This window comes from Coloeus monedula, assembly GCF_965178545.1.
Source record: "Coloeus monedula genome assembly, chromosome: 2".
NCBI classification, from domain to species: Eukaryota; Metazoa; Chordata; class Aves; order Passeriformes; family Corvidae; genus Coloeus; species Coloeus monedula.
In genome coordinates this window covers 28,731,621-28,743,790 of record NC_138782.1, presented here as the reverse complement: position 1 = coordinate 28,743,790, position 12,170 = coordinate 28,731,621, and the positions used below count along the sequence as shown (strand labels likewise).

The 12,170-nt window shown below is 36.4% G+C and overlaps 1 protein-coding gene across 1 annotated transcript in view; it reads right to left on the bottom strand.

The window, feature by feature from the left end:
* Positions 1-12,170, bottom strand: part of PLEKHH2 (pleckstrin homology, MyTH4 and FERM domain containing H2) — a 52,389-nt gene that overhangs the window by 17,598 nt on the left and 22,621 nt on the right. The window contains exons 7-16 of the mRNA XM_082301884.1: positions 11,143-11,325; positions 8,807-9,795; positions 7,687-7,762; positions 7,134-7,228; positions 6,338-6,482; positions 4,060-4,196; positions 2,852-2,962; positions 2,507-2,593; positions 1,825-1,983; positions 1,486-1,566 (exon numbers count right to left, since the gene is read on the bottom strand). Coding sequence (XP_082158010.1) covers positions 1,486-1,566; positions 1,825-1,983; positions 2,507-2,593; positions 2,852-2,962; positions 4,060-4,196; positions 6,338-6,482; positions 7,134-7,228; positions 7,687-7,762; positions 8,807-9,795; positions 11,143-11,325 — 2,063 coding nt within the window. The remainder of the gene's footprint in view (positions 1-1,485; positions 1,567-1,824; positions 1,984-2,506; positions 2,594-2,851; positions 2,963-4,059; positions 4,197-6,337; positions 6,483-7,133; positions 7,229-7,686; positions 7,763-8,806; positions 9,796-11,142; positions 11,326-12,170) is intronic.

The following is a 12,170-nucleotide window of genomic DNA, read 5'->3' as shown; positions in this document are numbered from 1 at the left end:
GGTGACAGGACTGACAGAGGCTGACTGGCTACTCTACACAAAGCTCCCTCCTTTCCCAACAGTGCCACTGGTGAGGATTAAAGAATGAGGTGGTGATTCATATTTTCTGTAGTGCTTCTGAGGCATTCAACTTTTAGAGTAAGATAAGATTCTGAGAATCAAAAGATGTCATTTCACATATAAGTAGTCAAATTTGATTTATTCACCCAAGTTTAACTAAAACACAGTTGGCTGACTTTTAAATTTAAATTCCATTTTGAAAGGATGTCAATTAAATGGACTCTATTATTGTATTAACCACTGCAGATTGTGTAATTTATTTCTGCGCAGACACCATCAGCTACAGAAAACATGATTTTAATTAGCGTATTGTTGAACATTAGAAATAAAGTAGCTTTGGAAAACTTTTCATACATATTCTGCTTACAAAAGCAAAATTCTCATTCTGTTACAAGTTAGCAAATTAATTTGAGTTTTACTTTAAAAGGGCAGCTAAACTTCTTCCAAATGTGAGGAAAATATTCACAAGAATCCAGCAAAATTCTTAACTAAAGAGCATGCTAAAATACCAAAATCTTCAGTGGTAAAATTGGGTAAATTCAGATATGTTAAAGATAGAGATTTTTCCCCAGGAGAAATTGTACATTAATTTTAATGTCTCTGTAGGATGAGCTAGAGATGAATACTCTACTCAGTTGATTCCCAAACCCCATTTTATATTGTTTTTAGGAGCAATAAAAATAAAATGTTTTGATGGATGGTTACTGCTATCTTATTCATATAGTTCTAGAAATGGGGTTTAGTTGATGTTTAAAACTGCTATAAAAGGAAAGGACAACAAAGGGAATAACTGTCTCTATACAAAAGCTATGAGTTACTGGCTCCAGTGTGATTATCTTCTTAAAACAGAAGTACAAATATGAGAATTTCTGTTGATTTTTTTTATAATGGATCAGTGGACTGTTCCAAAATCTTATTTCTGACCTGCCTCCATTAAGAAGATGTTCCTCAATGACAAAATACAATGCCTTGGGAGCAAAGGGACAGGTGAAAATCATGTCTAGGAAGTGTCCTAGCTCTTGCAGCACTGTACAGGTACAGTGACATACCAAAGAACAGGATTTGGAAGTCAACTGAGGGAGAGAAAGAACATTTAAATTCTTCAAACTTGGAGTCACTGCCCACTGCAAGAGACATTAGAAAGGGTCTGCTTCCAGAACTATATGACAGCTGGGTCTTTTCTGATGCCTGTCAGAAAGGGACACCTGAACTCTCAGCAAATCGGTGTTTCCCTTCAGCTAGGGATAAGATGCACAATATGTCCTGTAGAAAGAGACCAATGGGTGTGGTCTGGATTGCTGGCTATTAGATAGAATCTTCCAAGTTGACAATCTGTGTATAATACCAAGGCCAACTGTACCTTAATAGAGCTGTAGGTTACTGTTTAAAGTCTACATGCACTGAAGAAACAAGTAAGGGACCTACCTTGTCTTCTTGATTACGGAAGTAATACAGAATTTTTCCAACTAGGGTACACCAAACCCTTTTGGAATATCCATGTTTCACCTGTAATTACAGAACATTAGGAACAATGACAGCCAGAGAAATACAGACTATTTTCACCATCTCTGAACTTTGGTGATATTGGGAATGCATGCCTCGGTTCAAATTCCTATCCCCATTACTAGACATAAAATTAAAACTGTGTAATTCTATTAAGGGCATAAGAATCTCATCTAAGGGCTCATCTAAAGCACAGTAAGGCCAGTGTTAACCTAAACAGTGTTGGAATAAAGCAGACTGGGGGAAGAAGTGTTTTCCTACCTTTGTAAGTAATCCTTTCATGGTTGGCTTGATTTCGGACTGTATGAAGAGTGGGCTGGCAGCCTGTATTTTAAGAACATTCTGCAGTACTTTGATCCATTCCTCCAAGATGTTGGGGGAATCAGCAGTCAGGTAGTATGTTCGTTTCTCTGTGGTCAGCTGTGTAGTAACAAAGAATCTTTAGCATCAAGAACTTGACACATTCGACCTCACAGTGTGGGATTTGTAACATACACCACCCAATGTAGCTTCACAACTTCAGGGAGTTTATTTTCTCCAAAGTACTTTTTTCTTAATGAAACATTCCATGACCAGGCAGAGAAGATAGACCCTTTCTAAGTCTTTATCTGAAAAGTTCCAGGATGGCAAGTTGAGAAAACTCAATTCTCCTTTCAGACAAATGAATTCTGTCAACCCCAGTGGCTGACCCCAAGACTGCTCTCTTTATTTCTATCTCATATGTGACGATCTAACCTTCGTGGCAATACAAACAAGACTCCATGTAGGCCTTTTTATATTTTCTGTCACTGAAACAATTCTTTGGTTTCAAATGAAAGGCAATGATTATTTAATTCCAAGTCCACACTTGGACTTCCAGTGCAACAGGGACTGGAACAAAGGGTTGGCTTTGGGGATGGAGGGAATGCTGAAACTTTCAGCAATAGAAGAGAAAAGCAGGCACCTGAATTGTTTGTTTTCCATCACCTCTTTCAATGTGGCTGGATGCATTTAGCTCAATTTGATCTTGAGGCTTTCGAATGACATCACTCTGTAGGGAAAGAACGGGAGAAGAATATTTTAAATCTACCAACAAATAGCAATAAATTATTATAGGACTAATTTAAACATTAATCTTGATAAATACTTTCTAGTTAGACATTATGTACCTTGTAAACCTCTTGAGGAAGTGAGTACTGAATCACTCTAACAGCTCAGAAACCAGCAGTGCATTTTTTTTCCTTCTAGCAGCCTTAGATTCTCAGTAAACAATCAAATATAAAACAGCAGGTAAGTTACATGTACTTACTGGAGATTTGTAGTACAGCAATTCACCTCCTTTAAGCACAAACCACCGTCGTTTCCAGGTCTTTACTTTACCACCCATTTTTAACAGATATCCAGATTTTTCCAAAGGTTCCTGGTTGTTTAGAAGTTAGATAAAAAGTGGTTAGATACACATATATACATAGATACATAGATACACATACCTCTGCCCCTCAGAAATATATATAAATGCACACAGAGAGAGATATTAATGACTTAAAAGCATGCTAAATAATAATTACAGTATTTGATGAGACTTTTAATCCAAGGACAAAGATTTACAAGCATCAATTAAGACAAATGTCATGCACATGGGATAACTAATGAATATCCCTACTTACTGTTATAGTACATGAAGGAGAGTAAGTGCCCCGAACTATACAAAAGAATGAAGAATATGATGATTTCTGATTTTACTTTCTAGTTGTTTATATTAAACAAGGAACAGAATGAATAAAGAATAAATACATATTTTTTCCCAACTCCAGATCCTAACCTGGAGACCAGATATAAAGCACTAATTCTGGGCTCCTCACAGACAAACTTCTAGTCTGTACATCTGCAGAATAGAGTTCACAGTTTTGCTCTGTGAAGAAAGCTTAAAATAATCTTCATCAGCAGGTAGTCAATCCACTTGTATGTTACGACACTAACTACTAACACAAGCCATTAAAAAGCTCCTGGAGACTGACCAATACCTTGTAATGGTTTGGTTTCTTTGACCTGTCTTCACATGTTACTCTACTTTATATTTCTTTGATGTTTTCCCTGTATGAAGAAAGTGTAGAAACTTATTACTGCACATAGATTTCTACTGATGACTTCAGCTCTTCTTGGAATGCCCTTCTATGTATCCAAATATTCAAATAATAATTTTAAACTGATTTTAGTATTTCATGTGCAATCTGATACCAGATCTGGTTCCAAGAAAGGAAGTCTCAAGGACTTTGAATTGTATTCTGGAGTGGTCAACCTATTTTTCTTTCATTATATAGAAAGCTTAGAATTATCTTCCACTTTCCTTCACTAATTATAATCTTACATGGCTAATGTTGGTATATTTTGCTGTTTGTACTCATAAGGCAGTCTGTGAGTCAGCAAGACTGAATGAAAAGATTTGGTAGCAGTCTTTGAACATAAATATACACACAGCACCTCAGGTGCACTTCTTCACGGAACTTCAGTACTCACATTTTTTCCATTATCACTAGATGAGGACGAGGTTTTAGGAACTTTCTGCTCTGGCTCTGAATAGTCTGTATCTACTGAATATGCATCTGGGGGAATAGCATAGTCACTTTCAGAGGTCACAGAAGACAGAGAAGCACCTGTGGTAAAAGAAAGAGAGTTCTTTACATATGTATTTTTGTTATATTAGAAACAACTGAGATCAGAATAGCCATGCAGTAAGAACATCTGAATAGAATCTCCAGGCAGACATTCCATCAGGAACCAAGGATTTTTTAAAATATCAGCTCACTGAACTACTAGCACAGTGCAAGTTCTCATTTTATTCATAATTACACAGTTAAAGTCCCTTGTAAACGGAACAACAAAAAAAAGTCTTATGTGTATTATCACCTTCTGTTACATTACCACAGCTTTTTTAAGGAGAGAGTTAGTGCCATAAATCATACTCATTGTCTAGAAAAAGCCCCCAGGATCTTTAATTAAACTAAGCAACCTTCCCCCTGCACTTTCTCTCACTCACTGTAGCATCTGGATTTCTCATGCAACTGCTTGCATACTAAGAAGTCATACTCAGCATCTGCTTTGTGTTGAAGCTGTAGGTGACTGTGTTTTGCAATTAGTATGAATTTGTATACTGAGGTTTTCTAAAAGTTTGAATTTCATATTTCAGGGGGTTTTAGGAGTTTATTAGCTTTAATACTGAAAAAAAATGCACCCTGCTTTCAATTCGAGTCAATCAGTAATAAAATCTCAAACTCCTCCCTCTTTCATTATAGAAATATTTTCATGCACGTAAATGTGTCCTTTTGTAAGGACTAGTGTTCAACTCTGCAAGGTTATACTCTCCAAAACTGAAATGAAAAGGCCTTTTTTCCTTTGTTTCAATAATTTCCCAACTCATTTGTCAATTTTATTCTTTAAAAAGGCTTTTCTCATTTATTGCTTTGGTAAGCCACCAAGGCTTTCAGAGTGGGTTCTTCTCTTCTCATGGTGGGTCTTTAATAACAAATTTGCAGCGAGCTAATCATGCTTCTGGTGAAATGTGTGACTGCCTAGATTTTTAAACAATGTGTTCTCAACAAAGACATGTACATATGTGTTTTGTGGTTAAGAAAGGTTTCCACACACAAAACAGTGCAAGGACTATTTTATGGGAAGAAAGCACAAGCAAAAGGAATGGTTCCATTTTACAGATCCAGATAGAAATTGCAGGTGAAACCAGCTTTTAAATTACCCAGTTTAGCTTTCCTGTTGTGTAAGCACATAACATGAGATGTGTCTGAAGCCATGGCACTGGTTTTTGCTCAGCAGGATGGAGCTGCTGGGAAGCAGGATCTATGGGGCCCTTTTCACACTAATGTGGCAAAACTACATCACTGGAAACTCCAGTTGTGGCTGCCACTGGAAAATGCCAAGTGGGACCAGTGGCTCTGTCAGCTTGCTCCAGAGTCACTGAGCAGAGCTCCTGCTAACTGGGATTTTTACATGCATAATAGAGACATAATGTTATTTTGCATTTCTAAAGCAAAATATAGTGAAGGATCTTAACACTTGGCCTCACTGGGATCTTGGTCTCTCTTGGTTTACCCAGTGAAGCAATACTTGCAGTTATGTAACACTGATAATGTCATCTAATAAGGAAACACTGTATCTCTCAATACTATGAAACACATTATTTCCATTTTGCAGATGGAAAACACACAATCACCTAGAACTGTGAGATTTCTCTTCCACAAAACACAGGACATTACTGGATGCAAGTGTTTTAACTAAATCTTTGCACAGGACCTTGAGACAATCACTGTAAAAATGAAAGAAGTCTTTTATTGCATAAGGTGACAGAACCAAATAATTTATTGAGGGAACATTTCCACTTGCTTTCTGATCACATGAAATTGTTTTACAAACTTCAATATATGTGTGGGGTTTTTCTGACGGCAGTTTTTTTTTCTACTGTTAAAAGTCACAGGAAGTCCTTGGCATGACAGAGTATAGATAGAATGGTGCTTCTTGCTTTAAATGTACAACTCACTTTCCCCCCATGACAACAGCCAGCTACAAGGTTAATGCCTTAAAAAGATATCTATAATAACAGCAATAAAAAGAAAGCCATCTATAACAGCCCTTTCTCCTGCTTGAGTAACAGATCTAGGTTTTGAGAGCCTAGATTTTAGATGGCCACACTGTTTAAGAAGAAATCAATTCCCAAGAAGATCATGTAAACTGCCTAGTTTACCAAACATCCCAGAAGTTACTTGTTCTTACGGTTTTTGCCTACCTCGTTTCATAGCCCGAGGACTCCCTGGACCACTTCTGCTTCGAGAATCAGACTCGGAAGTCCTTGAGCTGGAGCGAGAGCTGTCTTCTTCCTCAGATCCCGATGACTCATCTAGAAATGGGCTGTTGCTTATTTGAGTTGCCTTCTGCAGAAATGAACACAACATTCTTTGGTACCTTGCATAAAGGGTATCAGTCATTTCCTTCATACTGTGGCAGGGCTCTGCTGGCTTCATAATACTCAAAGCTGTTCTTGCCTGGGTTGTGAGTTTTGGCACACAAATGTTAACATAAAACCGAATTCCCTCTGCCCTCTGTGTACTCAACCACACCCATACTTTAAAACAGAAACCTGAGGTAGCTCAAGGCATGGGTCTTTCCAAATCACAAAAGGCTGCCAGAAAACAAACAATGCTGTAATTACTGAGTGCTGGCTGTGTGACTAGAAACAGCTCTGGCACTGACACAAAGACATTTCTACACAGACACACACTTTTAATTATGACATTGAACACCATGTGGTTCTGTTAGTAATTAACAAGCCTTTGGAAAAAATCACCAAGGGAACCTAAGAAGAATTGACCTAGGCTAGTAGCATTTTTCAAGCAGTATTTTTTTATTCCCCAGCTATTTGATATATCTGTTACTTCTGGGGGTCTGTGATCTCTATACATCAACTTACAACATATTTGGCATGGTAGTATCAAATGTGAAACAGCAAGTTCCTGGATGGGAAGCCTAATGATATTTTAAAATTTTCTTTAAACAGTAGAACAGTAAAACAGTAAAACAGTTACCCCTTTCAAAGTGGTGTAGACAGGAGTGGTCATGTTCTTATATATCAGAGATGTATATAATCCAGATATGGAGCATGAAGTTAGTGAAACAGCACCTAAAAAAGCAACGTATTTTATAAATTACCTTCCTAATTCACCCCTCAATTAAAAAATTCAAATTTAATATTTTTTTTGTGTTGTATAATTGCTATAAAAAGCAAACTAACTCCTGAACAGTTTTGGATGTGAGATTTATAGCTTTTTGAAATTTACAATGCTTTTAAAAAGCATAAATAAAATTGCAGTCATTAACTTGCTAACCCTTTTAAAATGGGTACCTGGTATAGAATCTTCAAAGTAGTGAATTGCAAAGTAAACTGGAGTGAACAAAGTACAAATTCAGCAGAAAGTCAAGATGTAAGGTATCAGAAGACAATGGAAAGATAACCAGTGATCTAGGATTTAAATAGCTGATAACTAAATGTTTATAAAAATATTTTCAAGGTCCTTGCTCACAAATCACCATAGGAAGAGAACTTTCATTGATGGGACAATGAACAACTAAACCACTTACTTTTATTAAGAGATTCCATGGTGAAAGCTTCAGACATCCTTAAACCAGATTTGGCTACAGCATAAATTCTGCTTTCCTATACAAGCAGAATGGATTTGATGGTAGATAATTAAAACACAACAATTACTTTTGTTCTGTTTAGCTTCCTAGTCTTTGTGTTAGTGCAACTATGTGATAAAATGGTTCATAAAATGACATTATCAATAGCAGCTGAAAAATGCATCCTTCTTTTCTATGCCATACACATCATAGCCATAGTCTTTTCTAACATTTTTTATACAATGCGTGCCCTGTAAGTAACTTATTCTTAAAAATACTATTATCAGGTGCCAAAAAAAAGCTATAGCAAGAATGTTTTTTAATGGAAGATTGTGTGTGAAGAACGGAGAAATGCCATTGGAAGACAACTTTTCAACCATTTTGTGTTAAAAGGCTACAATAAGAAAATGTATAATGCGAAAAGTTCACTAAAATACATACACAGAGAAGCTGTTACATCAATGTATTATTCATCTCTGAAAAATAATAAATAAATAAATAGATAGAGATTTAATAAATTAATTAATAAATCTCTGATACAGAAACCACAGAATCAGTGAGTCTTGCCTCAGTTAATTTTGGATTTTGTGTAAGACATATTAATATCTATTTTAACATCCTGACTGATAGCTTTAAAATTTTACTTGGAAATGTGATCAATTACTTGTGTAATTTGTAGTTGTCTGCTCTCGACTTAATTGTCTAGATTGTGAGTGGTACAGTGCTTACAGCAAGGGCATTGACACCAGCATTCTTGGGCTGTGTTAGTGTTCAGCTAAATAAATACATGCAGTCACAAGTACTACATCCTTGGATACACTCAAAAGGATATACATAACTTAGATGAGACATGAAAAAAAGCTGGGTTTATCTATAAAATAGAGACCATGTTTTTCAATGGCAGGAATACTGTGCTTAAAATAAAACTTGGTTCTGAGTTTGTAGTCTTAGTTACAATTAAGCTAATGCCCTGTCTTGTCATTAAACAGAGAATAATTAAAATAGAGGCAACAAAAATCATAGAAGAGAGTGATGAAAATAAAGTTTTGCCAGTAGGGAAAATATCTATTACCATGCTTACCCAGGAAGGAAATCGATGTAATGGAGGCGTTGGAGGTTTGTTGCTAGCACCCTTTTTTGTCGTATCACAGAGTTCCTGGGCTTCAGCATTTTGTGCTTCAGTGCAGTCATAGGTAAACGCTCCTTCATCACAGCCAATCTCCATTTTCTCTAAAATACCAGTATCTTCTCCATCCACCAGATCTATGTCTGTTTCCTGAGGTCTCCATGGACGGATCATGCTTATGGCATTCCTGTTCCTACCAAACATTCTGTCAGAACTCAGCTGGGGCTGGCTTAGGTGTTTCTTTGCTAATGCCGAATTTAGACTAAAGACATTAGGAGTCCGTAACCTTGGATGTGGCAAATTGGAGGGAAAATCTGATGGAGTTGTGCATTGAGAACCTGCAGAAGTTGCTAGAATTGGATGTTTGGGCATCAGAGCAGGGGTTAAAATGGGACTTGGGGTATTTGCCTCACTGGATGAGGATGAATAATCTAGCCTCTGTGACTGAAATTTCTTATTCAGTTCATCCGAAGAACTATCTTGGTCTTTCTTTTTCCTTGTGAAGTCAGAGTGGCACTTTCCACCTGGATTGCTCAGTCCTTTTCTTTGGGACCCTTGCTGCCATGAGTATAGCTTCTTTTGCTGAGTCCTCTTAACATCAAAACTCTCTTCTTCAAATAGAGAACTACTGTCATCAGATGCTGTCAAATACATTTCACTTCCCACTCTACTGTACCTTGCATTCTCTTCGGATGTGTGGCTTGAAAGAGTCGATGCACACCTGGATTTCAGTCCTTTATTGTCTCCTCCATCCTCATCTGAGCTCCAGTCACTCCCAGTAGTGCATGAGTTCTTTGACATGTCACTGTCTATGTCTTTGGATGAGTAGCTTATTCTCACATTTTTGTTCTGCTCTGAACCAGAGGAACTTTGTTGCAATGACTTCTGACCTTTATTTGTCTCGTGTACAGGACCAGCAAAGGTAGTTTCCAGGATATCCTTCTCTAGAGGAGAAATATAATGAACATGAGAAAATTACTTTAGCAAACTTGACTGATAAATGGTTTTGTCATCATGCCTGTAAATAGTAAGTAGGTAATAATTTCAAATGAGTGAGTTTTTTAATATTGTAAGTAATAAACATTAAGAAAAAGATTATAAATTTTTTAATGTGACTGAATGCAAATTATGTTCACCAAAAAACTGTAATAAACATTACTCAAAGTTCTAGCTGATCTAAAAATGGCAATAAATATAAAGATGAGCAGACTGGAGCCATATTTTAAAGTAAGTCGTGTATGTGTGAAAACAAACAAACAAAACTAACAAAAAGCCAAATACTTAAGAGGGCATACAAATTTAGTTGCTTTACTAAATCTAAGGAAAATTAAAGTTTAATAAAAGCTTGTCAGAAAGTATTTTCATTAACAAATCAACTATTCTGAGCATTTCTACAGTGTTTATACACAGAAATTTATTCTGGAAGCTATTATTGTATTCCCAATGGTGAATGCTTAAGATGTACAAGAGAGACTAACAGAAAGTACTTCAGGAAAGACATTGTGTCAAAAATAGCTTTGTTTCTGCTCTTCACTTTTACCTGGTTTTGCAAGAGAGAGCTATAGCTTGCAACATGTTAGTGAGGCCTGCATGCTTCCAAATTAAATCAGATGCAAGAACTGGGGTTTTTCTACATTGACACTTGGAAAAGTCTATGTTAAATAGCTGTATGAAGTTAAAGTGGATTGAATATGACAGATTTTAATTTCACCCATATTAAAGTAACGAAGTCCCCAAAATTATCTGTTTTGATCTAGGCAAGCCGAAGGTTCTATTTCTTATCATTTCCCTTGAAAAGATCACTCTCACTTCAATTCCCTCATCTATAAATATGGAAGTAATAATACATAGCCACTTGCATAATGAACTTGCTGTAATATAAATACACAAAATATTCATAGGATCTCTTTCAATTTCTGATTTTCAAAAGACCTCAGCTAACCATTTTGGGTACCATGATTAACTGTGGAGAAAATACTGAGGTCATAAGGGATTTGAGTACAAGGGATTCAAACGAAGGACCAGAGCAACAACAAACGTCACAACCATATCTTTCCTTCACAGCCAAAGCACCCAGGAGCCTCTGCAAGCTGTCCAATAATGCATTAGTGGTATTACAGAGACTGTAGTGCTCAACAGGATTTCTTCCTAGTAATAGAAGAGTAGCAGAGCAGAGGGAGACAGTACTGGGATGTACTTTGAAAACAGCTGGTTTGGATGCACTGACAGGGTTGTTGATTTTAGTTTTCTGCTTGTGTCAGAATAAAACAGCAGTATTGGTGACAAGGTACCTGGCATCATTTTGCCTTCAGAGTAGTCTGACTCTTTAGATGAAGCCTTGCTTATTTCTTCAAGCTTAGGAGATGGTTGTGGACTTCTTGCTCTATTTGAAAAGCATCCAAAAGTCAAACTGCTTAGTCGCTGACACTCTCCAGGCTTTTGTGTTGAAGTAACAGATTTCTTGCCAGTAGCTTCTGAAGAACAGTAATTCAGAAATCTTGTGTTAGTGAGATACAACAAGCTATACTACTCTTCTCTTTACTCTGCCATGAAAAGTTGTTTTTTTAAATGTAACTAAAATTTAGAAAAAAATGATAATTAAAAATTTATTATAGGGATAAAAACCTACCTGATACCTCCCCATATCAAGAGAAACCCAGAGCAACATTTCTAGTTCTTAAAATTTGACTTTTTTTTAACAATAGAAAGAAAAAAATCTTGTAACAATTTCACAGTAGTAACATATAAAACATGTTCTTAATGAAAACCCAGTAAAAATGCCTGATTTTATTCTGCTATGACTGCAATTAAACCGATGGGCTGTTCTAGGATATGTAATATGGGAAAGACTGTAGAATAATAGTATTAAAATATGTGAAGGCCTTCCCTTCAGATAAAAATATTAAGAGAATCTGTAACAGGTGCTTCAGCAAATACAGAAGAGTAAGTTACCAGGTTTAGAAGGTCTATATGGAGGAGGACTTCAAGAGAAAGTGAAAGCAGAAATTAATGAACTGCCTGGAACATGAAATCTGTCCATCCCTGTTCATAAAAATCCCTATGCTAGATCCGGGAACAAAAGGCCCTCACCCATAACTGTAAAATTGCTTAACAGTACCAAGTGTTCATAATCTATAGCCTGTCACCAGCATGGACACTGCAAATAGTAATAAATTTCTTAATATTTTGGGGCGTATAAGTAACTGTGTATTGGAAACTATATGGTCTCAAAAAGCCTTTAAATAGATCTCTCAGAAGAGAATAACTAGAAGTGTATGGAATTGCTACTTACCAAAAGATAGCAAAGAAGCAAAACAAT